Source organism: Symsagittifera roscoffensis, chromosome 7 (genome assembly GCF_963678635.1).
Source record: "Symsagittifera roscoffensis chromosome 7, txSymRosc1.1, whole genome shotgun sequence".
Classification (NCBI taxonomy): Eukaryota; Metazoa; Xenacoelomorpha; order Acoela; family Convolutidae; genus Symsagittifera; species Symsagittifera roscoffensis.
Genome location: NC_087068.1, coordinates 31,504,268 through 31,530,974, shown reverse-complemented (window position 1 = coordinate 31,530,974; position 26,707 = coordinate 31,504,268). Strand labels below are relative to the sequence as shown.

At 44.8% G+C, this 26,707-nt stretch overlaps 2 protein-coding genes across 2 annotated transcripts in view; both read right to left on the bottom strand.

Moving 5' to 3' along the window:
* Positions 1 to 26,707, bottom strand: part of LOC134851138 (kinesin-like protein KIF6) — a 436,464-nt gene that overhangs the window by 307,594 nt on the left and 102,163 nt on the right. The gene's annotated exons all lie outside the window — the stretch shown is intronic.
* Positions 983 to 10,420, bottom strand: LOC134851992 (streptococcal hemagglutinin-like). Its single transcript, XM_063868267.1, has one exon. It carries the CDS (start codon positions 10,418 to 10,420, stop codon positions 983 to 985), a length of 9,438 nt encoding a protein of 3,145 aa, XP_063724337.1.

Below are 26,707 nucleotides of genomic sequence, written 5' to 3'. Positions count from 1 at the left end.
CGCACCCCCCAAGCATAGTGCACCCGCCTAGTCAACCCTCCCCCCTTCCCCCGCCAATCCTTCCCACCTACCCCACTCCAACTACCTTCACTCCCCCAACCATCTGCCTTCCCACAACACACAACTACACACAATTTATCTATTGCAACGTTCAAGTTTTGGATGTTTATTTTCAGCGCTTTAAAAAAGCCAGACTCTTACTCATAAAAATCTGCTATAATCCATTATGATGTATTACAATCCATTATAATTCATTATAATTGATTTTAATGGATTAAAACAATCTCTTTTTTATTTGTTTTGTTAACGATTTTTAACCCATTATGATCTTTTTAGATTTTTATGTAGACAGACCAAGAAAATCCATGATAATTGATTACTATCTATGGAAACTCATTGCAGGAACTTGAGGTCATTAAAAATTTGTGAGAGTGTACTGTTGATCCCAAATTTTATCACCTGAAAAATCGAATGGCTAAAAACTGTTAACATTTTTACCTGTAACAATTTGCTTGCTTTTAACTCAAGTTTCGGTAAAATTTTGTGGTTTTGAGAAGAATCAGCAGCTCAAAAAAAATTCCTCCAAGGTCGTTCAGATCCAAAAAAAAGCAAATAACAATGGTGTAACAACTGTGCAATGCCGTAAGAAAACAAAAAGCTTGGTAGGAACTGTACAATGCCGCAAAAACAATCTGACGCTGAAACTTTTAAAAAAAAAAGATAAAAAATTAACAAAAATCAAATGTGAATTGATTAGGTTCATGTATTGCATTTGTTCAGATATTGCATTTATTTGAATTTATTGTTTGGTTGACATAGAATTATCAGCATACCATGTTGAGACACTATAATCAATCTTTAATAATTGTTTCCAGAATTTTATGGTTCATTGAGAATCTATTTCAATCACTGCTCTTCTCTGTTTAGATTAATAAATCATTTTGTTTCCTTATTGTCTTAAGATAACTCTCAAAATTAAACATTAGTTTTTTATAATTTGAACGACAAATGTAATTAACGTCACAAAATATGTCCATTCATTATCCCAGAAAGAAGAAGATGCTGACGGTTGCTTGCTTCCTCCACCGCCTGGAACTGGGTTAGCCTGGCCAGGATTTGGATCCTGGCCCTTGTCCAGGTCACTCAGAAGACTCTCCAAAATACTCCAAGCGATATCCTCGTCTCCTCCAATTCCAGGCGAAGGGCCCGGATTTGTTCCTGGAGCCCCTGGGGGTTTGATCGGTATTGAAGTAGTAGTAGCACCATTGCCAGTCGGGCCTCCAGTCGAGCCTACAGTTGCAATAGGGTTTCCATTTCCTGTCGGGCCTACAGTTGCAATAGGGTTTCCATTTCCTGTCGGGCCTACAGTTGCAGATGGGTTTCCATTACCCGTCTGGCCTACAGTTGCAGATGGGCTTCCATTACTCGTCGGGCCTACAGTTGCATATGCGCTTCCATTACCCGTCGGGCCTACAGTTGCAGATGAGCTTCCATTACCCGCCGGGCTTACAGTTGAAGATGGGTTTCCATTACTAGTCGATTTTATAAATGAAGATGGGTTTCCATTACTAGTCGGGCTTATAAATGAAGATGGGTTTCCATTTACCGTCGGGCCTAAAGTTGCAGATGCGTTTCCATTACTTGTCGGGCTTACAGTTGCAGATGAGCTTCCATTACCCGCCGGGCTTACAGTTGAAGATGGGTTTCCATTACTAGTCGGGCTTATAAATGAAGATGGGTTTCCATTTACCGTCGGTCCTACAGTTGGAGATGTGCTTCCATTACCCGTCGGGCCTACAGTTGCAGGTGCGTTTCCATTACTTGTCGGGCTTACAGTTGCAGATGAGCTTCCATTACCCGCCGGGCTTACAGTTGAAGATGGGTTTCCATTACTAGTCGGGCTTATAAATGAAGATGGGTTTCCATTTACCGTCGGTCCTACAGTTGGAGATGTGCTTCCATTACCCGTCGGGCCTAAAGTTGCAGATGCGTTTCCATTACTTGTCGGGCTTACAGTTGCAGATGAGCTTCCATTACCCGCCGGGCTTACAGTTGAAGATGGGTTTCCATTACTAGTCGGGCTTATAAATGAAGATGGGTTTCCATTTACCGTCGGGCCTAAAGTTGCAGATGCGTTTCCATTACTTGTCGGGCTTACAGTTGAAGATGGGTTTCCATTTGTCGTCGGGCCTAAAGTTGCAGACGCGTTTCCATAACTAGTCGGGCTTATAATTGAAGATGGGCTTCCATTTACCGTCGGACCTACAGTTGGAGATGTGCTTCCATTACCCGTCGGGCCTACTGTTGCAGATGCGTTTCCATTACTTGTCGGGCTTACAGTTGCAGATGAGCTTCCGTTACCCGCCGGGCTTACAGTTGAAGATGGGTTTCCATTACTAGTCGGGCTTATAAATGAAGATGGGTTTCCATTTACCGTCGGGCCTAAAGTTGCAGATGCGTTTCCATTACTTGTCGGGCTTACAGTTGAAGATGGGTTTCCATTTCCCGTCGGGCCTACAGTTGCATATGCGCTTCCATTACCCGTCGGGCCTAAAGTTGCAGATGAGCTTCCATTACCCGCCGGGCTTACAGTTGAAGATGGGTTTCCATTACCCGTCTGGCCTACAGTTGCAGATGGGTTTCCATTACTCGTCGGGCTTACAATTGAAGATGGGTTTCCATTTACCGTCGGGCCTAAAGTTGCAGATGCGTTTCCATTACTTGTCGGGCTTACAGTTGCAGATGAGCTTCCATTACCCGCCGGGCTTACAGTTGAAGATGGGTTTCCATTACCCGTCTGGCCTACAGTTGCAGATGGGTTTCCATTACTCGTCGGGCTTACAATTGAAGATGGGTTTCCATTTCCCGTCGGGCCTACAGTTGCATATGCGCTTCCATTACCCGTCGGGCCTACAGTTGCAGATGAGCTTCCATTACCCGCCGGGCTTACAGTTGAAGATGGGTTTCCATTACTAGTCGGGCTTATAAATGAAGATGGGTTTCCATTTACCGTCGGGCCTAAAGTTGCAGATGCGTTTCCATTACTTGTCGGGCTTACAGTTGAAGATGGGTTTCCATTTGTCGTCGGGCCTAAAGTTGCAGACGCGTTTCCATTACTAGTCGGGCTTATAAATGAAGATGGGTTTCCATTTACCGTCGGGCCTAAAGTTGCAGATGCGTTTCCATTACTTGTCGGGCTTACAGTTGAAGATGGGTTTCCATTTGTCGTCGGGCCTAAAGTTGCAGACGCGTTTCCATTACTAGTCGGGCTTATAAATGAAGATGGGTTTCCATTTACCGTCGGGCCTAAAGTTGCAGATGCGTTTCCATTACTTGTCGGGCTTACAGTTGCAGATGAGCTTCCATTACCCGCCGGGCTTACAGTTGAAGATGGGTTTCCATTACTCGTCGGGCTTACAGTTGAAGATGGGTTTCCATTTCCCGTCGGGCCTACAGTTGCAGATGAACTTCCATTACCCGCCGGGCTTACAGTTGAAGATGGGTTTCCATTTGCCGTCGGGCCTAAAGTTGCAGATGCGTTTCCATTACTCGTCGGGCTTACAGTTGAAGATGGGTTTCCATTTCCCGTCGGGCCTACAGTTGAAGATGAGCTTCCATAACCCGCCGGGCTTACAGTTGAAGATGGGTTTCCATTTGCCGTCGGGCCTAAAGTTACAGATGCGTTTCCATTACTCGTCGGGCTTACAGTTGAAGATGGGTTTCCATTTCCTGTCGGGCCTACAGTTGCATATGCGCTTCCATTACCCGTCGTGCCTACAGTTGCAGATGAGCTTCCATTACCCGCCGGGCTTACAGTTGAAGATGGGTTTCCATTTGCCGTCGGGCCTAAAGTTGCAGATGTTTTTCCATTACTCGTCGGGCTTACAGTTGAAGATGGGTTTCCATTTCCCGTCGGGCCTACAGTTGCAGATGAGCTTCCATTACCCGCCGGGCTTACAGTTGCAGATGGGTTTCCATTTGCCGTCGGGCCTAAAGTTGCAGATGCGTTTCCATTACTAGTCGGGCTTACAAATGAAGATGGGTTTCCATTTACCGTCGGGCCTAAAGTTGCAGATGCGTTTCCATTACTTGTCGGGCTTATAGCTGAAGATGGGTTTCCATTTCCCGTCGGGCCTACAGTTGGAGATGCGCTTCCATTACCCGTCGGGCCTACAGTTGCAGATGCGTTTCCATTACTCGTCGGGCTTACAGTTGAAGATGGGTTTACTTTTCCGGTCGGGCCTACAGTTGCAGATGGGTTTCCATTACTAGTCGGGCCTAAAGTTGCAGATGCGTTTCCATTACTTGTCGGGCTTACAGTTGCAGATGAGCTTCCATTACCCGCCGGGCTTACAGTTGAAGATGGGTTTCCATTTCCCGTCGGGCCTACAGTTGCAGATGGGTTTCCATTACCCGTCGGGCCTACAGTTGCAGATGCACTTCCATTACTCGTCGGGCTTACAGTTGAAGATGGGTTTCCATTTCCCGTCGGGCCTACAGTTGCAGATGCACTTCCATTAACCGTCGGGCCTACAGTTGCAGATGCGTTTCCATTACTAGTCGGGCTTACAAATGAAGATGGGTTTCCATTTACCGTCGGGCCTAAAGTTGAAGATGCGCTTCCATTACCTTTCGGGCCTACAGTTGCAGATGCACTTCCATTACTCGTCGGGATTACAGTTGAAGATGGGTTTACATTTCCGGTCGGGCCTACAGTTGCAGATGCGCTTCCCTTACCCGTCGGGCCTACATTTGCAGATGGGTTTCCATTACTCGTCGGGCTTACAGTTGAAGATGGGTTTACATTTCCGGTCGGGCCTAGAGTTGCAGATGGGTTTCCATTACCCGTCGGGCCTAGAGTTGCAGATGGGTTTCCATTACTAGTCGGGCTTACAGTTGAAGATGGGTTTCCATTTCCCGTCGGGCCTACAGTTGCAGATGCGCTTCCATTAACCGTCGGGCCTACAGTTGCAGATGCACTTCCATTACTCGTCGGGCTTACAGTTGAAGATGGGTTTCCATTTCCCGTCGGGCCTACAGTTGCAGATGCGCTTCCATTAACCGTCGGGCCTACAGTTGCAGATGGGTTTCCATTACTCGTCGGGCTTACAGTTGAAGATGGGTTTCCATTTCCCGTCGGGCCTACAGTTGCAGATGAGCTTCCATTAACCGCCGGGCTTACAGTTGCAGATGGGTTTCCATTTGCCGTCGGGCCTAAAGTTGCAGATGAGTTTCCATTACTCGTCGGGCTTACAGTTGAAGATGGGTTTCCATTTCCCGTCGGGCTTGCAGTTGCATATGCGCTTCCATTACCCGTCGGGCCAACAGTTGCAGATGCGTTTCCATTAATTGTCAGGCTTACAGTTGAAGATGGGTTTCCATTTGCCGTCGGGCCTAAGCTTGCAGATGCGTTTCCATTACTAGTCGGGCTTACAAATGAATATGGGTTTCCATTTACCGTCGGTCCTAAAGTTGCAGATGCGTTTCCATTACTTGTTGGGCTTACAGCTGAAGATGGGTTTCCATTTCCTGTCGGGCCTACAGTTGGAGATGTGCTTCCATTACCCGTCGGGCCTACAGTTGCAGGTGCGTTTCCATTACTCGTCGGGCTTACAGTTGAAGATGCGTTTCCATTACTCGTCGGTTTTACAGTTGAAGATGGGTTTCCAATTGTCGTCGGGCCTACAGTTGCAGATGCACTTCCACTACCCGCCGGGCCTACAGTTGGAGATGCGTTTCCATTACTCGTCGGTTTTACAGTTGAAGATGGGTTTCCAATTGCTGTCGGGCCTACAGTTGCAGATGCGCTTCCATTAACCGCCGGGCTTACAGTTGAAGATGGGTTTCCATTACTCGTCGGGCTGACAGTTGAAGATGAGTTTCTAATTCCCGTCAGGCTTACAGTTGCAGATGCGCTTCCATTACTCGTCGGGCTTACAGTGGAAGATGGGTTTCCTTTTCCCGTCGGGCCTACAGTTGAAGATGGTTTTCCATTTCCCGTCGGTCCTACCGTTGCAGATGCGTTTCCATTACTCGTTGAGCTTACAGTAGAAGTTGGGTTTCCATATCCCGTCGGGCCTAAAGTTGCAGATGTGTTTCCGTTATTCGTCGGTCTTACAGTTGAAGATGGGTTTCCATTATTCGTCGGGATTACAGTTGAAGATGGGTTTCCATTTCCCGTCGGGCCTACAGTTGCAGATGCGTTTCCATTACTCGTCGGGCTTACAGTTGAATTTGGGTTTCCATTTCCCGTCGGGCCTAAAGTTGCAGACGCGCTTCCATAAACCGTCGGGCCTACTGTTGCAGATGCGTTTCCATTACTCGTTGGGCTTACAGTTGAAGATTGTTTTCCATTTCCAGTCGGGCCTACAGTTGCAGATGCGTTTCCATTACTCGTCGGGCTTACAGTTGAAGATTGGTTTCCTTTATTTGTCGGGCTTACAGTTGAGGATGGATTTCCATTTCCAGTCGGCCCTACAGTTGCCGATGCGTTTCCATTTTTCGTCGGGCTTACAGTTGAAGATGAGTTTCCATTACTTGTCACGCTTACAGTTGAAGATGGGTTTACATTTCCAGTTGGGCCTAGAGTTGCAGATGAGCTTACATTATTCGTCGGGCCTACAGTTGCAGATGGATTTATAGTACTCGTCGGGCTTACAGTTGAATTTGGGTGTCCATTTCCCGTCGGTCCTAAGGTTGCAGACGCATTTCCATTGTTCGTGGGGCTTACAGTTGAAGATGGGTTTCCATTTCCCGTCGGGCCAAAAGTTGCAGATGCGCTTCCACTACCCGTCGGGCTTACAGTTGAAGATGCGTTTCCATTAATCGACGGGCTTACAGTTGATGAGGGGTTCACATTTCCAGTCGGGCCTACAGTTGCAGATGAACTTCCACTACCCGTCGGGCCTACAGTTGCAGATGCATTTCCATTACTCGTCGGGCTTACAGTTAAACTTGGGTTTCCATTTCCCGTCGGGCCAAAAATTGCAGATGCGCTTCCGCTACCCGTCGGGCTTACAGTTGAAGATGGGTTTCCATTAATCGTCGGGCTTACAGTTGAAGATGGGTTTACATTTCCAGTGGGGCCTACAGTTGAAGATGGGTTTCCATTTCCCGTCGGGCCTACAGTTGCAGATGCGTTTACATTACTTGTCGGGCTTACAGTTGCATAGGGTTTTCCACTTCCCGTCGGGCCTCCAGTTAGAGTTGTCCCTGCCGATCCTGTTGGACCTCCAGTTACGTTTGGAATTCCATTTCCTGGTGGGCTTCCAGTTAGAATTGTAATTCCAGTTCCCGTTGGACTTCCAGTTATAGTTGTGTTCCCAGTTCCTGATGTACCTCCAGTTACAGTTGTATTGCTAGTTACAGTTGTAATTCCAGTTCCTGGTGGACCTCCAGTTACGTTCGAGCTTAACGTTCCTAATGGGTTTCCAGTTAGAGCCGTGTTTCCAGTTCCTGTTGGACTTCCAGTTACAATTGGGTTTCCAGTTACTGGTGGGCCTCCAGAAAAAGAAGTGTTTGCAGTTCTTGATGGGCCTCCAGTTGCATTTGGGTTTCTTGTTAAAGATGTGCTTCCAATTACAGTTGTGAGTCCAGTTCCTGTTGGACTTCCAGTTAAAGTTGTGTTTCCGGTTCGTGTTGGACTTCCAGTTAGAGTTGTCCCTGTCGATCCTGTTGGACCTCCAGTTACGTTTGGGTTTCCATTTCCTGGTGGGCTTCCAGTTAAAGTTGTGTTTCTGGTTCGTGTTGGACTTCCAGTTACGTTTGGGTTCCTGGTTCCAGTTGAGCCTCCAGTTACTGTTGTATTTCCAGTTCCTGTTGTGGCTCCAGTTACGTTTGGGTTTCCATTTCCTGATGGGCTTCCAGTTAGAATTGTGTTTCCTGTTCCTGTTGGACTTCTAGTTACAGGTGTATTCCCAGTTCCTGTTGTACCTCCAGATACAGTTGTACTACTAGTTGCAGTTGTATTTCTAAGTACTGATGTACCTCCGGTTACGTTTGAGCTCAACGTTCCTGATGGGATTCCAGTTAGAGTCGTTTTTCCAGTTCCTGGTGGACTTCCAGTTACAATTGGGTTCCTAGTTCCAGTTTTTCCTCCAGTTATTGTTGTATTTCCAGTTCGTGTTGTACCTCCAGTTATATTTGGTTTTCCAGATACTGTTGGGCCTCCAGAAAAAGAAGTGTTCGCAGTTCCTGTTGGATTTCCAGTTTGATTTGTGTTTCTTGTTAAAGATGTGATTCCAATCACAGTTGCGTTTCCATTTGTTGCTGGACTTACAGTTAAAAATGTGTTTCCGGTTCCTGTTGGACTTCCAGTTACAATTGGGTTCATAGTTCCAGTTGGGCCTCCAGTTACTGTTGTTTTTCCAGTTCCTGTTGTGCCTCCAGTTGCATTTGTTTTTCCAGTTACTGGTGAGCCTCCAGATGCAGATGGGTTTCCATTTCCTGTCGGGCCTCCAGTTGCAGATGTGTTTCCATTTCCAGTCGGGCCTCCAGGTAGGTTTGTCTTTCCGGTTCCTGGTGGACTTCCAGTTACAGTTGTGGTGTGCATTTTTGTTGCACTTCCAGTTATAGTTGTGTTTCCAGAAACTCCATTGGATGTTGGTCCAGTCGGCCTGGTTATTGGTACCGTAACAGAAGTTCCATTGGATGTTGGTCCAGTCGACATGGTCACTGATTTCGTAGCAGAAGTTCCTTTGGATGTTGGTCCAGTCGGTATGGTCACTGGTTTTGTAGTAGAAACACCATTGGATGTTGGTCCAGTCGGCATGGTCACTGGATTCGTAGTAGAAATTCCATTGGATGTTGGTCCAGTTGGCATGGTCACTGGTATTGTAGTAGAAGTTCCTTTGGATGTTGGTCCAGTTGGCATGGTCACTGGTATTGTAGTAGAAGTTCCTTTGGATGTTGGTCCAGTCGGCATGGTCACTGGTTTTGTAGTAGAAATTCCATTGGATGTTGGTCCAGTCGGCATGGTCACTTGTTTCGTAGTAGAAGTTCCATTGGATGTTGGTCCAGTCGGCATGGTCACTGGTTTCGTAGTAGAAGTTCCATTGGATGTTGGTCCAGTCGGCATGGTCACTGGTTTCGTAGTAGAAGTTCCATTGGATGTTGGTCCAGTCGGCATGGTCACTGTTTTCGTAGTAGAAGCTCCATTGGATGTTGGTCCAGTCGGCATGGTCACTGGTTTCGTAGTAGAAATTCCATTGGATGTTGGTCCAGTCGGTATGGTCACTTGTTTCGTAGTAGAAGTTCCATTGGATGTTGGCCCAGTCGGAGTGGTCACTAATTTCGTAGTAGAAATTCCATTGGATGTTGGTCCAGTCGGTATGGTCAGCTGTTTTGTAGTAGCAGTTCCATTGGATGTTGGTCCAGTCGGCATGGTCACTGATTTCGTAGTAGCAGTTCCATTAGAAGCGGTTCCTCCACTATGGGAGCTTGTTATGGTAGTTGTTGTGTTTCCCGTTGTTGTGTTAGTCGCTGCAGGGGGTGCTGTCCCTGTCAATGTTTGATTTCCCGGGCCGTTTGTGTTTTGGGACATGGTGGTAGTCTGGTTACCTGGAGGAGTTATCGTTGAAGCCGTATTATTGTTATCAGAAGATGTGGTACTGACCTGAGAAGACGTAGGGCCAGAGGGTGAGTGTGGTTGACCTCCGGAAGGACTCAATGTTGATGATGTTGTCGAAGCGTTCAGCCTCACCCTCTCGCATTCATCTTGCAGCGGCCTGTTGCAGCTGCTCCAGTTGTATTGAGGCTCATTTTTGCAAAGGCTCAGAAAGTTGTCATCTTGAAACATTTCTCTGTCTTGAAGGGATCCGTAGGCACAAGCCAGCGCAAATCGATACAGAGGAGCTGTGGGTGTGGTCGTCGTTGTTGTACCTGTAGCGCCTGTAGATGTATCGTTTCCTTGTCTCCCAGAGCATGACTGGAAACGACACCCAATTTGAGTGTATCCCTTGTTCAGCACAAAATACGTGAAGTTTATACTGTCACCCAATTTCTCACTTATGTTGTTGCCATGGCAACCGTATTGGTCTCTCTTACCTCCAGCGAACTGGAACAGATTGGACGCGTTCTTGTAGAGCTCCTCGAAGATTGCTTCGGAGCCATCTTTCGCCGAAAGCGAAGTCGAGTTTTCCCAGTAGACAAAAAACGAGTGATCCGAGGTGATGTAGGTGTTATTCGTTTTATTTTGATTGCAAGCATTTATTGACAAGTTCAAGGCTGCTAGGGTCAAGTCGTCGATATCGTATGAGTAATTGGCTAAGTTCGCTTTCGTTCTATGTTCATTATGCAGATTTACGAAGTCTTTATCAATCGCTCCTCCTGCTATTCCTGGAGACGGCGAGCCCACAATAAAATGTATGTAATCAAAGCAACTTAGTGCCAATATTACAATTACAAGTGTGAAATTGGTCATCATTACAGTTGTGTCACTGCTGCAAATAGAATGAAAAAGTGATTCTCTCACTCTCACTAATATAAGTCACCTTTATATAAGTTCCCGCTTCTCACTCTGAAATCATACCGTTACCTTGGGATTAACAGCTGACTTCACCATTGCTGCTTTTGACTTTTAGTGATAAGTTAACTTTAAAACTTGGATGGCGGGAGCCAATTTCTATATTCGTTTTCTCTGAAAAACATAAAAAGCGATTAAAAGCTATCATTAGCGACAAAAAAAAAGAGAAAAGAGTATTCAAATTTAGCGAGGTTATTTTCGTAGCAAGCAATCGGTGAACAATCCACCAGAAACTGAATGCTATGAAAAGAATTTGTATTCGACTGTAATGGTTACGAAAGCAGCTAATTTGATTTTCATATAGAAAAAGTCATCTTGTTATGAGTTACGCTACAAATTGCGTCCAATTTTTATGAAAATATATATTTGAAAGTGTATTGATTTTAGCCAACAAAATTAAGCCAATAAATTTTGTAATCAGGAATCAGTGCATAACCTATGATAAATAATTGCTCTAGTCCTTTTTTTCTCCAACTGCTCATGTAGAATTAGGGTAATTCCCTCGCAAAGTTGTCCTTTGGCAGTAAATTCAGCGGGGCGACCGAGATTCACTACTTTCTACAATCCCGAAAGGGTTATTTTGGTGGTAACTATTCTGTATTGTATTATGTTGCTTGCCCCTCGGTGTATGGCTCTTCGGTTGTCTTGTCTCGTCTACTCGATACAATCACAAGGGTTTCCAATGATAAATTAATTTAGATTATTATATGTCCAATTACAGAAGGCTCTGAGTGGCCAGGATATAATCTAGATTCAAGTCAAAGGGAAGGGTCTGCGATTTATAAAATGCCTAATTGCAATTAGTTTCCAACTTACTCTGCTAACACTAACTATTCACTCTCTCTAGAGAATCTCTGATGAGAACTAATTATTACTGGTCTCTTACTCCGAGAACCAACTATTCGATTCACTCGCAATAATTCTTCTGACTTTTACAGAATCTCCGGTACCCTCCACTTCCTTATCTTTCTTTTCACTTAGCTTTAGTTAAGTCACGCCATTCCCTAATAGTCCTGACATTCGCCTAAATCACCCGTCCGCACATGTTTTAAGACTATATCCCTCCTCCTGTGAACTCTGCCACGTGTCAACTTCGGTTTCTTTTATCAATCTTTTCACGCTTATTAGATACCCGGTATGCGGTAGCAGTCACAATTTGATCAAGCAAACAAACGTCATACGATCTTAATCAACCAATTCCTGAACTCTGTGAACTTCAGCTCTCGAGTTCCACTCAACCTCCAAACCATGCTGTGTTTACTCAGTAATCCTCCCAAGGTCTTTATTTCAATTATCCCGTTAACCTTCCGACCTCCCAAGGGTAGGGGGTGACCCTTTTCATGGGTAGGTAATTCATTTCAAGCATCTACTATTTCGATCTGTACTCTATTCCAATCCCGACCTTCTAGCTATCAGGGGAACGTAGTTTGTCTATTAGGGGTCAAATTAAACCAAAAAGTCACCTCCGAGAAGCCAAGTAAAATCACCGTCCATTCATACTATTTAGCAAACTTAACTCTCATGCTATGCCTCTATTACTACCAGCTTCTTCTGGGACTACTTTTATTTTACCCTGATTGATGTTCTATTATTAGCGCATTCGCCAAGCTAAATTGAACCCAATGTTTACCAAGTCCACTTTGAATTAAATCCACTACTCCAAGGTTGCAATGTAAAACTGTATCTCTATCAGCTTCTGCTCTAGTTCCCAATATAAATGTTTTCCTCCCAGTTTTTAGCAAGCTAACCCAATCTCATTTACAGCGGTTGGGCTGGGAAATACGCCACTTTCCGGTATTAATCTCGGGGTTTTCCATGCAATTTTGGGGTCAAAAAGCCCAAAGGTCATTTTAAGGTCACCCAGGGTTCAACCGGGGTCAAACTTCCATATTTGGGTTCAGAAATCCATAGGGGTCCTACCTACCAAATTTCATCCATATTTCATTAATACTCTGGGTTTCCAAACTTAAGCTCCCCTTAACTAGGCCTACAACATACTAGAATTTGAGTGTATTCCAACCGCTAGTTACCGAGTTCTGATAGGGCCATTTACACTTCCGGGGACCGTTATCACTTGCCCCCCAATGGTCTGAGGGGTTCCGTTTTTTGTATGCCCAGGTCAAATCATCTCTAGTATCACTCCTCTGAATTTCATAACATCAGCTTTCTTAGTTCCGATTTGGGGAAGGGGGGTTCGCCGATTTTGCCAAATTTTGTTTTCTGGCTTAGGAGGGACAATATCTTCGAAGAATGAACTGTTTCGAACTTAATCCTTTGTTTGCTCTACTAATTAACTTAATGACGAATCAATCTTACGCTCAGAATACTATAGCATGAAATACAGTAGATTCACCAATTCTACACTCTTCCCTTCTAGTCTAATATTCTCCCGAATAATGCTAAAAACAAAGTTTTTTATTTTAAAGCTTGTAATCTAATTGTCCCGGTCGCTAACTACTCATTCAAGGCGTTTTTCTCGAACCCTGTTAACCTATTATACTCAGTTCACTTTACTCATTATCAGTTTGACCTCGTAATCTAGTTCCTAACTTAATCATTAATCGCAGACCCATATGGTTGTCCTCCACTAATTAAATACACAAATAACTGCTACCTTACATAGATCAGGATAGCTTGACTTGGAGAACGAACCAATATTTAATTCAATCATCTGGGTGTGAGCCATTCTCTTACGGTGCTAGGTTTGTTGATAAGAGACGAATAATTTTCATTTTTGAGGTGGAGTCACACCCTAATATGATTAGCAACAAATACACGAATATTTAGGTATAGTGTTTCTAAAAGTTATCAACTCACGACCGGTCGAACTGGCTATCTCTCCCCTCACTCGCCATCCTCCTCTTCACAGCGTAGTATCCATCATAGCACTAGTCCCGATTCTCGGCCCTCGCCCAGAAACATCCCTCCACTTCCCTCGGACATAATTGATTCCTCTCCCCATCAAAGGCATGCTGGTCGTATCGCTCGCCCCGGTAGTTCTCGAAGCATTCGCCTCGTCAAACGATGAGCTCTCTGGGAATCTAGTTGGTAGATAGATCTGTCCACTGAACGAATCTACTCTCGACGGCTCCTGGGGGTAACTACTTGGCCTTGGTGCTCCTCTGTCATAGGGAGGGTCGTATTTCAGTGGCAATACCCCCTGTATAGTACAAGCGCATATCGACTAATTTTTGATAAGCATCGCCAGAAGACGCATGCGAAGACTGCCAGGGGTGGTTAACAGAACCCATATTACAACCCCGTAGCGCACGGGTCTGCTACGTAGCATCTGCCAATGGAAAGGAGTGTGCTTCCGCAAAATTTCATACGCGAAGGGTTTGGCAATTTCAGCCAAAACATCCTCGTCCACAGATCCTTCCGGTAACTGAATCAAGTTGAGACGGAGTGCTTCGACCATCTCGCTCCGTGCTTGTTCGAGTAGAACTGCCGGTATCACCACGCCGGGAAGATTTCTCTCTGCTTTCTCCAGGGTGGCAAACAGTGTTTAGATGAGGGGATGCTGCTTAATGGTAATGATTATACCCGTATTGTACTGGCAAGTTCTCGGGTCAGGTATCAGCACCAAAGCGCCGTCTGGTGTTTCGATTCGACCGTCGCAACTCGGTCGGAGAAGGCAGCTCTGACAGCCCGCTATTGGCTGTCCACTTTCTTTAGCCCCCCTGCTGTAGTTGAACAGCCTGTAGTTGTCGTCCCGTGAAGTAACCAAGTACGTAGAATCTTGCAGTTACGTGGCCGTAGGAGTCTCGGGCAAGACTATTACCTCCTGAGGGCACAATCTCAACGCAGTCGTTGGCAGGTCGAAGAAAAGACTAGCCAGGCACTAAGACTAGCTACTACGGGACATAGCAAATGGTCTCAGGCAAAGCTTGAGGTGGTTGCTCCCACTGCAGTGTGCCGCAATGACGTCATCCGAAACCTCCGCAAAATATTCGCGACGCTCCGATACTGAAAGATGCGTGCGTGAAAACCTGTATTGAGTCGCTGTGGTTCCTCCATCTGCCGGCTGAGGAAGGGAAATCGCTCGATACACTTCATGTAGTCCCATCGTGTGATGAACGGGGATGTTGTCAAGCACATTGATCCCAGTTTCTGTGATTACTGTCGACTGTACGAGTTCGAATGGGTAGTAAGTCATCAGCTCAGTCCTGGGAATGGCCTCTTGCATCATGTCCAGGTGGGTTCCGTCTAGATTGTCGGTCAGGACCTCTGGGGGTACCAAAGTTGCCGGTACGAATCCGCGGGCAAGTGCGCTCAACGCGTCATCCAGGATGTAGCCGTAGTTGTGCACCGCCATTTTGTAAGCAATCAGCTCCGCACGTATGGTGCCCAGGGTCTGCGAATGATTCGCAACGACATTGTAGAACTTCACCGCATGCCTATAAATGGAAGCCCAATGATAAGGGTTACACGCGTTCTTCCGATTTCGTTGATCATCGGTTTCGTTGACCAAGTTCAGGGGTATCCCACGGAATAGCTCAAAAACTGTTGTGGAATCATGGGAGATTAATTCCAGCTGGGTCTGGGTCTTATTTAAAGAATTGCCCAGAAGGTGCAGCTTCTCCCCCGACTCAAGCACGATTGTGCAGACAGCGCCGTCCAGAAAAGAGGCATCTTCTTCCAGTCAATCCATTCTCGAACTGTCGCCGCATAATCCAAAGAATGAGAAGTAATGGCAGAATCCATCCTTCAGTATAAGGGCGAGTATAATTGCTGCGGCGACGCCTCCGAGCGCCGACTTGATCCACGTTTTGTCACGTGAAGCCCCCTTCTCGTGTTTGTCCACAAAAGTTGTAGCTCGATTCCTCATCTCCGCCAGCATCGACTCAATTTCGTCTCTCTCATACTGAATTCCTTTGAATGCCAGGTAGGTAATGTTTATTGAAGCCTCCGCAGTTTGCAGGTCCCGATAAATTTTCCCGTCGTGTTCCTCCCGCGTCTTGGCCAATATGTACTGGTGTTCTTGGAAAGCTAGGTCGAGCAGGGTCTTGCTGATTGCCGGAACTACTGGAAAAGGTACTGAGACCCAGGTCGTCTCCATCGCATTTGCATTGATGAGGGGGGTCTCCTGCACAAACGCTGCTCCAGCTGTGTGGTTGCTCGTCAACGCTGAGGAAGAACCGACCCCGAACAGGAGGAGAAAGGCCAGAACGACCAGCCATGAGCCCCCTCTCAGAGTACAATTAACCATCTAAACATCACCTGGTTGAGGGGAAAGACTGGGGTCCGTACGCGTTTTTATCCGATTTTCCTTACCAATACAATCCCCTTCCCAAGGGGTAGGAGTTCCCCTTTTTATCATGGAAAAACTTCCCTTGCCGGTGATAACTAAAGGTCTGGTATATTATCCGGTCTATTCCCTATACAATTCTAAGTCTAACATCATCTAATAACTAATTTAGTCAGAAAAGCGTTTATTGGGGCGAAAATGGGGGGGGGGTGAGGTGAAAAGTAATAAAACGATTTTAGTTTTGTTGAGGTGGAGCTAGCCCATCTCGAATTCGTCTATTTCGAACCGAACTGATGGACGCCGTGTTCGTTTTGATCGGCGTTCTTCTCTAACATCGAGTCCTCTTCCTTCTTCGATAATGTCCGCCGATCCCGAGATTTCCATGCCTTCCTCATTTTGAGGGGCCAGCGTTTCCTCTTCTTCCTTAACTTCAATTTCCACCGCGTCGTAGGTCTCTACTGTGTTGTTCCTTAGCTGAGTCGTTTCCTCCGTTGGCAGCAGTTCCTCTTGGTTACCGGATCTCATCCGATACGGCGGAGTCGGGTGAGGAGCAGGTAGTCTTATCGACCGTATCTCGTTTTGGCCTCCAGTAGTCGTCTCTAGGTCTTCGTCTTGCACTCCGGGCTCGTCGAAAAATCCAGTTGATCGGAAAGGTGTCGGACGTTTGCTGGAGGTAGCTTCATCAGGTCGGGGATCTTCCTCCACATAGGGTTTCAGCATGTTGAAGTGTAGAAACCGTATCTTGCCTGGTGTGGTTAGCTTCGCCACGTTGTAATTAACTTCCGAGAGTTTTGCCAGGACGACGTAAGGTCCTTCCCAAGGTAAGAAGAACTTCTTTGACTTGATCTTCTCTTTGGCCCACACCCAAACCTTGTCTCCCATGGAGTAGGGTTCGCCGTGGACCCTTTTCCGATACTGGTCTTTCTGACGTCGCTGATAGGTCCCCAGGAGCTCCCGGGCGCTGCTATGGGCATCTCTAAATTTCCCGTCCAGTCACTCCACGAAACCTCCTGTGTGGGTAGCTCGTCGTGTGGTTTGGGGTAGAAGAGATCAATGGGATACTGGCACTCCTGCCCGTGTACCAGATTGAAGGGTGGGGCACCTGTCGTCCTATGTATTGTAGTGTTGTACACGAAATTGAGATAGGGTAACACGGTGTCCAATGTCTTTGGATTGTCGGCACAGTATTTTGAAATGACATCGGCAATCACCCCATTATGACGCTCCACTTGGCTATTTCCCTGAGGGTGATAGGGGGAGGTCCGGGACTTGTCTATCCCAAAAAATCTGCACATCTCTAGGATGAGGTTACTTCCAAAGTTCTTTCCCTGATCCGTATGCAGCACATTGGGTGCCCCGAACTTCAGCACCCAGTCCTCCACTACCTCTCGGGCTACCTCTGCCGAGTCTGTGGACACTAGTGGAACCGCGACCGCGTATTTAGTAAACAGGTCCGTCATGACCAAGATATGCTTCGCCCTCGTCCGGGTTGCAAGTGTCACGGGTCCCAAAATGTCTGCTGCAACAGTGTTGAACCGAATCCCTAATTTAAATGGGAGAAGCCCAGCAACTCTTTTCCTTCCTCCAGTGCTACGTGCTGCACATGTTAGACACCGCTGGACCTTTTTTCAACGTCTGTCCTCATCGATGGCCACCAGAATTGCTGTCGTATCCTCGCAAGAGTCTTTTCGGCCGCGAAATGGCCCCCGCTAATCTGAGACGAATGTAACTGACTAAGGATCTCTTTGCGTCCTACTATGGGGACTGCTGTCTGAAGAACAGGTCGGGAATCGTCCTTTGGGAACCCTTTCGTGAAAAGTATTCCACCCCTAATGGTCAGCTCGTTCCATCTCGACCAATACGCCAGCACCTCGGGTCCGTACTGGATTGCTTGCTCCTTTGGGATGAGGTTCGTCCCCAGTTCGGCCCAGTAGAACACTCGAGCTATCGACTCATCTCCTTTTTGAAGAGAGGAAGTCTCAAGCGTTGTCCGTTCCAAGGAAATTGCCTCATTGTCGTCTTGTTCCTCGCCGTAGCTGAGCATAGCTACAATATCTGTCTGAGGCCAGCCAACCCTTCTCAAGGCCTCTCCGAGTGGAATTGCCTGTGGACAGGGACCAAATACCTCCCCTTTTTTGCCAGGTAGCCAATCTGGGCCCTCTTCTAGCATTCTCGAGAGACCATCCGCGTTTCCATGCTTGGCTCCCGCTCGGTGGACAACCTCGAAATCAAATTCTTGCAGCTGCTGCTGCATCCTGAACGTCATTCCATCCGCCTCTTTTTGCTTGAAGAGCCACTGCAAGCTGGACTGATCCGTCCGGAGAACAAATTTTACACCCCAAATATAGGGCTGAAACCACTTGATATTAGAAAGTACTGCCCCAAGACTGGTGTTACTCGCGTCGATATCTACTATCAAGCTGCCATTGTAGTCGGGAAACTCCAATACGGGGGCCGTGATCAGCTCTCTCTTGAGACGTTTAAAGGCTGCCTGGCATTTGTCTGTCCACACAAATGGCACCTTTTTCTTCGTCAGTGAAGACAAGGGACTTGCTATACCGGCAAAGTCTCTCACAAACCGGCGGTAGTAAATGCAGAAGTCTAGGAAAGATCTCACTCCCTTCACGGTTGATGGATCTGGCCAGTTGATGACTGCTTCTACCTTTTTCGGATCGACTTGGATCCCCTCATTTCCAATAATATGGCTCAAATAGGTGACCTCCCTCTGCACCAGCCTGCATTTCTTCGGATTTAATTTCAAGTTGGCTGCTCTCAAGAGTTGAAAAGTTGCCCGGATGTGAGCAAATTGACTCGTGTCCGACTGGCTGTAGACTAAAACGTCATCCAAGAACACCCGAGCCCACTTCCACAAGTGCTCCCGAAACAATTCGTTCATCAGCCGTTGGAAAGTCCCTGGAGCGTTGGACAGCCCAAAGGGCATCATTACATACAAGTAGAATCCTCCATCGCGGGTGACGAATGCAGTTTTGTGTCGATCCTCTTCTGCTACGGGTAGTTGCCAAAAACCATTGGCCAGATCTAGGGACGAAAAGTATTTCTGTCCTTTCAAAGCGTCGAAGGTCTGTTGTGTCCGGATGATGGGAAACGCATCTTTGGTCGTCACATCGTTCAACTTCCTATAGTCCACACAAAACCGCCAGCTCCCATCTTTCTTCTTCTGTAGGACAATTGGCGCACTTTAGGGACTTTTAGACGGCTGAATTACTCCTTTATCCAACATGCTCTGCACCTCCTCTGGGATAATTGGCATCTTTGCCGGAGAAGCTCGATGAGGGGGAATATCCCCTGTCTCAATCCGATGGGTCACTAAGTTCGTCTGCCCCAGCTCTGCATCGGTGAGGGCGAACACTTCTCTGTGCGATCGGATGAGTTTCCGTAGTCTATCTCTCTTAGCCCCCGCCACACCGGGCGCAGCCAACTCCAAGATCTTCTGAGTGGCGTTCCGCTTGCGCTTGGAGGTCGACCTCATCCCCGTTACTGATCACCTGGACAAAATAATCCTCTTCATCGTCTGTCCAACCCTCCACCAGATCTCCAGGGCCATAGGTAGGCTGCTGGGGTAGGGTTTCTGTGACATATGCTGCTGGGTTTTGAGAGTCTGGGACTGCTGAGGGCCCCGGGGACGTAGCCCGTAATGGTTCTTAATGCAAGGGGACTATTGATCCTTCCTTTGGCCCCGTCCACAAGTTATCGCAGTGGAAGTCCAATGAAAACTCGTACTCGTTGAGTGATTGCATACCAAGGATCACATCCGCCTTTAACTCGGGAACCACTAATGCTTCGATATCATCGTCTATCGACCCGAGCTCTAGGTTAGTTGTAATCCATTCGTCAACAATGTGCGCGCGTCCGTCCGCTGTCTCCAGGGACCCCATGTACGTCCGGAGGGCTGGTACAGCTGTCAGTCTGCAGTAAACATCGCTCCGGATAAGGTTGATGGTAGCTCCAGTGTCGACTAACGCTCTCACTGGGGTTCCTCCGACACGAGCGTCTGCTATTAATCCGAAAGGTGCTTCGGGTACTTGACATACGCCAACGAACTCCAATGATCTCTCAGTCTGGCACTGGGTACTAGACATCTGTTTAGAAACTGCCGTGGTAGGGGGTTGGGGTTGATGAAAGAGTGGTTGAACTTGCTCCGATCCAGTCGTCCTGTCGTTGTGTTGCAGAATTCGAGGCGGCATCTGAGAATTCGGGGTTTGTTGGGTCGAGCCGCTGGGAGTGTGACTCCTACCGTTCGACTGTTGGTTTTTAAGTCGGCCGGGACGAAACATCCTTGGTATCCACTCACTGTCCCAGCCGTTGGTAGTTTAAATGGTCCGCGGTTTTCTGGGGGCATTCCTTCGCGAAGTGTCCTGGTTGGCCACATGCATAGCAGTTGCCAGAGGTACCTGGCTCTTCAACCCGCAGCGTCCGACTCCACGCGTTTTGGTAACTCCGACGGTCCTGGCCGGGGTTAGGGTCAAAGAGCTGCCAAGGTCGTTGCGTTTGATCAGGGCGGGGTAGATTCTCCGGGTGGGGTGCAGGAATAATAGAATTGACAAACCTACCCATCATAGACGCCATATTCTGCATCTGTGACAGAAGATCACTCTGGACACTCACCAATTGGTCGATTCGGGGGATCAGTGCCCGCCTGCTGTCGTCCCGAGTTGGCCCCTACAAGTGGCAATCGACTGATTTGTCTGCCAGCACTGCGACTCGCCTCTGCCCCCTGCTCTGGTACATTCTCGGCCATTCTCGCGAAATGCAGCCTCTTTCTGTTTCTGGCCCGTGACGTCTTGTTGACTAGCTCCAGGATTTGGGCCCGAGCAACGGCCTGAGCGAGGCTCCCCAAATCTTCCCGCAAGGGCTGGTCTTGGAGCTCCACATCAAACAGCCCGTCGATGAACTGCTCAGGGTTCATGTCATCTCTAGCTTGGGCTCCGATGTTCACATTGGATACATCCCCAAGGGACCGGATTCGTCTGGAGAACTCCCTAAGACCCTCCTTTTTGCTTTGCATCAGACTTTTGAACTCCATTCGAGCGCCTGCGTGCGTCTGAAACGGCATCATACTGTGATCGAGCTCGGCGAGCATCCTAGCCAACGTTGGCTCGTCAGAGCCCTCGATCTCTTCTCGAAAGTGGGCTGGTATACTTGTAAACTCGTCCAACGCCCAGCTCGTCAAACAGGTTGGTAGGATCATCCTGGCCTGCTCATCTACCCAGCGGTTGGCATCGGCAACCCACGCGAAGTGCTTTCTCCAGTCTGATCCAGCCGTATTGTCCCGAATCCAAATACGCGTTGTTGTCTGTCCAGCAACTGCCGCTTCAGCAATCAGCCGCTTGTCCTGTTCTTCCATATCGTCAATTAGCAACACACACTGTGCAACTGCAATCCAGAATTTGCCCACCCAGGAGCGCCACTGTAGAATTAGGGGAATTCCTTCGCAAAGTTGTCCCTTTGGCAGTGAATTCAGCGGGGCGACCGAGATTCACTACTTTCTACAATCCCGAAAGGGTTATTTTTGTGGTAACAATTCTGTATTGTATTATGTTGCTTGCCCCTCGGTGTATGACTCTTCGGCTGTCTTGTCTCATCTACTCGAAACAATCGCAAGGGTTTCCAATGATAAATTAATTTAGATTATTATACGTCCAATTACAGAAGACTCTGAGCGGCCGGGAAGGGTCTGCGATTTATCGGCCAAAATGCCTAATTGCAATTAGTTTCCAACTTACTCTGCTAACACTAACTATTCTCTCTCTCTAGAGAATCTCTGATGAGAACTAATTTTTACTGGTCTCCTACTCCGAGAACCAACTATTCGATTCACTCGCAATAATTCTTCTGACTTTTACAGAATCTCCGTTACCCTCCACTTCCTTATCTTTCTTTTCACTTAGTTTTAGTTAAGTCACGCCATTCCCTATTAGTCCTGACATTCGCCTAAATCACCCGTCCGCACATGTTTTAAGACTATATCCCTCCTTCTGTGAACTCTGCCACTGAACTTCTGTCAACTTCGGTTTCTTTTATCAATCTTTTCACGCTTATTAGATACCCGGTATGCGGTAGCAGTCACAATTTGACCGAGCAAACAAACGTCATACGATCCTAATCAACCAATTCCTGAACTCTGTGAACTTCAGCTCTCGAGTTCCACTCAACCTCCAAACCATGCTGTGTTTACTCAGTAATCCTCCCAAGGTCTTTATTTCATTTATCCCGTTAACCTTCCGACCTCCCAAGGGTAGAGGGTGACCCTTTTCATGGGTAGGTAATTCATTTCAAGCATCTACTATTTCGATCTGTACTCTATTCCAATCCCGTCCTTCTAGCTATCAGGGGAACGTAGTTCGTCTGTTAGGGTCAAATTAAACCAAAAAGTCACTTCCGAGAAGCCAAGTAAAATCACCGTCCATTCATACTATTTAGCAAACAACTCTCATGCTATGCCTCTATTACTACCAGTTTCTTCTGGGATACTTTTATTTTACCCTGATTGATGTTCTATTAATAGCGCATTCGCCAAGCTAAATTGAACCCAATGTTTGCTAAGTCCACTTTGAAGTAAATCCACTTTTCCAAGGTCGCAATGTAAAACTGCGTCTCTATCAGCTTCTGCTGTATTTCCCAATCTACAAGTTTTCCTCCCAGTTTTTAGCAAGCTGACCCATTCTCATTTCCAGCGGTTGGGCTTTGAAATACGCCACTTCCGGTATTAATCTCGGGGTTTTCCATGCACTTTTGGGGTCAAAAAGCCCAAAGGTCAACTTAAGGTCACCCAGGGGTGAACCGGGGTCAAACTTCCATAATTGGGTTCAGAACCCCATAGGGGTCCTACCTACCAAGTTTCATCCATATCCCGTTAAAACTCGGGGTTTCCAAACTTAAGCTCCCCTTAACTAGGCCTACAACATACTAGAATTTGAGTCTATTTCAACCGCTAGTTACCGAGTTCTGATAGGGCCATTTACACTTCCGGAGACCGTTATCACTTGCCCCCCAAGGGTCTGAGAGGTTCCGGTTTTTGTATGCCCGGGTCAAATCATTTCTAGTATCACTCTTCTGAATTTCATAACATTTGCTTTCTTAGTTCCGATTGGGGGGGGGGGGGGTTCGCCGATTCTGTCAAATTTTGTTTTCTGGCATAGGAGGGACGATATCTTCGAAGAATGAACTATTTCGAATTTTATCCTTTGTTTGCTCTACGGCTTAACTTAATAGCATGAAATACAGTAGATTCACCAGTTTTACAGCTCATAAATTATATTTGAGTAAGCTAACACCAAATTTCGTTTTTTTAAAGTTTTTTTTTGGAGCCGACTGATCATGGACTTGTAAGATTTTTTAAAGACGATGCATGTCTTTAAAAGATCTCGAAAGCTTTTACAAGAAAACCTCCTTTAAAGATAATTTTTTCTGCAAGATCTTTAAAGATACGATTTTTTTGGGCAAAAACAGCTTTACACGCGAAGACAACATATTTTTTTTGTGATAGATCTTCAAGTTTTCATAGACAAATTACCCCTAAATCTATCCCCAAGCCCAGCAATCTTTGTGATCTTTAGCAACTCTTGAGGATTTTTGAAAAATTGTGAATTGTAAATGTGAAACTTGGCAAGATCGTGTCAAAAATCTTGAATGTAAGCAAAAATATTTTAAAAAAACTCTTAAATTCATGAAAATAATAAAGAAAGATTGCAAAGATTGAAAATTGTACGACCTTTTTTTGTGAAGTTCGAGGTTGCAAGTGCTTTAAAAACGAGTTATAAAAGATGTAAAGTTTTATCAATTGGTTTTTTAGCGTAAAATGAAGCATTGAACTAACTAAAAATCATCAGGATAAAACTTAAATTTTTGACTCCTTTGAAATGGAATTTTTAAAACAAATTGAGGCATTAGCAAGTCATTAGAACATAAAGATATGAGCCGTGGAATGAAGCATTGCGACCATGAATTAAGTAAAAATCATCTGATAACCCTCATTTGTAAGAAACTTGCAAGATCTTGCAAGATCTTGCAAGATAACCTCTCTTGACCGACTAGCGTACTAGGGTATAAGTGGGAGTGATAAAAGTTCGGTTATACTAAAATATTGCAGTTTTCTTAAAAATAATTTTAGCTAGCTGTAAATACGGTGAACTCATAGGACTCTGTAAGCTGAATAAAGATTCAAACCTAGTGGGTCTGATCTCACTTTGCTGTTCAAATGCTGTTTCGCGCAGCACATTGGGTTTGGATGCAGGCAGGACTTAAACTATTGATCAAATTTACGAATTAATTGCCGCCCTTTATGCAATGAAAACAATTGGTACCACAATTAATCTTCTCCAGAAGAAAACCTTTAGTCGCGATACAAATGATTTTTTGAAAGTTCTAAAAAAAAAATTCTCAATGTCGAGAAAAACCGTTTGGAATAGTTTAATTTTTAAAAAATCGTGCTCAAAAAAATGCAAGAAAATACACTTCTCTTGCTTTGTTTTGCATTGGATTTCCAAGATTCTTGCAGTATTGATTTCCATATGCAAGAATCAAAAACATTGAAAAAAGATCAAAAAGTCTAATACAAAATTAATTCTAAATAATTTTTTGCTGTTTTTGTCATAATCAATGATTTTTGAAGTTTCTGCTAGTCTCTAGCAGCTACTCAGCAAAATCTCACAGCGGCAATTGCTAAATAGTGCTTCCTCTGATGCAAAAAAAAACATAAAAAAATTTGTATGAATGCATGTAAAACAATCTTTCAGAAAATTTCTAGCTCATTTTTGAAAAAAAAATCAAAATAGGATTATACGAAATATAGTTTGAAAAAAATATTGTTGAAACATTTAAAATCTGTTACTGCTATTTATTCTTCATATTAGTTACTCTTGGAAATAACATGTAAAAAAGTGCTAATTCAGATGTTTGCAAGAACCTGCGTTTGCAGTTGTTGTTATAACAGAAAACGATTTTTCAAAGGCTATAAAAATTCAACTTTGTTCCAAGTCAGTTCGTTTTTAAAGCTTAAACTAGCAAATATTCGACCAGAAAAGTTTCTGAAACAATCAAAATAAAACTGTCCAAAATTGATATAGTTTAAAGATCTGTTTTGTTGAATTTTTCAAATTCTTTTCTTTAATTTTTGTGCTGTTCTTCATTTTTCAAACTCTTCAATAGTAGGTTAAGCATAACTCGGTTATTGACTAAAGGTTTTTCTAGTTGCTCTTATCGCACAACGAGGAAAAAAACCTTTTTTTTTCTGTTTTTTTGCTTGTTTTTTATTCTCATGAGTTTGTCCAGAAATTTGCAGATAAACAACCGCATACCCTGTTGTTTCTATGAATTGTATATGAAGTTTGTTCCTAAATTTTTTTGGCTTTTTTTTCAAGCGAAAATTTGCTGATGTATCAGAATTCTCTGGAACATATGACCTTTAAATTGCACTTGGTTTGTAGTGCATACATAATATTGAGAAAACAATTTAAACCGTTTATTTATTTTAATACGATGATTTGATTAAATTGACGAAGACTTCATCGATATTTTTTTCTTGATTTCCATTTTGTAAGCAACAATTGAAAAAGTGAAATAGAGGCAACCGTGAATTAGTTGCTGATAAAGCGCACTCCCCAACTGAAGAATTCGACTTCTTGGTGCTATTTTAGGAACTCATTGGAACCACCAATAGGAACCTGCAGAACCTGAAAACTATCAAAAGGTTCCCTCAGCGCCAATGTTAAGTTATTCTGAAAAACCTAAAATCTGCATTTTGGCCTAAATTTTAATATTTTTGCTGATGGCAAAAAAATTGCAAACAAAGTCTTTAAAGTGTTTTGCTCGGAACACTTTTTAAAGTCTGCCCTCTTAACATTTTCTGAGATCCATCTCTACCGAGCACAAATAGTCCGTCCTTTCTTGTGAATTAGTGAATTATAGTGAATTAGAAACAATCGACTAACTGCAAAAGTATTGCGATTACATTTCATACAGAGAAATGTAATTCTCTTTGAAACGTCAAGATGTGTCTCGAGCAACAATACCTGACCGAGCACGAGTATTCTGTATCTTTGTTCGAAAATTAGACTCCAAAGGTTAGCAGAACTATTCCTACCAAGGCAAAACACTGGTGACAATGACTATGATTTTTTTGCACTAAAAGTCTATTGTTTATTAAAGTTTGAATGATTGCAAGATTTTGAACATTTTTTTCCTCCCAATAATTTGCCATAATTCAATTTGTTACAATTCTTAGCTCAGAAAATTAGTTTGCATCACAACTTATAATTATGTACTTAAGTACTTTTTAGAGCGTGAGGTGGAAAATTTAAAAAAAAAATCAATTTTTCTTTTAAAAAAGTTTTTTTTTATTAAATTAAATTAAAAATTTTTTTGTGTTATTACTGCTCCAAGACCTTTTTAAGGCACTCGGAACATTCAGGGCTTTGCACTGACTCGAGCAATCTTGTTAATTTTGAGCTCAACACAACTATGTTTTTCAGCTGATATAAAAAGTCTCCGCCAAAAATGGCTTGTAAAGAAGTCGAAATTTGTCTGGAGAAAAATTCACCCCGAGCACAAATAACCCATCGTTTTCCTCCAAAGTGGAACAATAGGCCATGTGAATATATATTATCAAAAAACAAATTATTTCAAAATTGTTGAACAATTTATGTTGAATTTTTGTGATTTGTTTCTTTTTGTTTATCAAAACAATTAATCTAAATGAATATAAAACGTCAAATCCGAATATTTCAGAAGAGTGACGATAACTTTGTACAAACTTTGGCAAATAACGGCTATTTTGTTCCAATAATTGTCCAAATTGATAATATTCTCCTCAAAATTGTTTTGCAATTGCTGGATTTTGACCTTGAGTAGACGCCACGTTTTCTGTGGAGGTTGAGGTTCATCTTTCGAAACTTTTGAGGATACTTTTTTTGGAAATT

Coding starts and splice junctions, on each gene's coding strand:
- LOC134851992 (XM_063868267.1), bottom strand. CDS start 10,420: ATGACCAATTTCACACTTGTAATTGTAATATTGGCACTAAGTTGCTTT.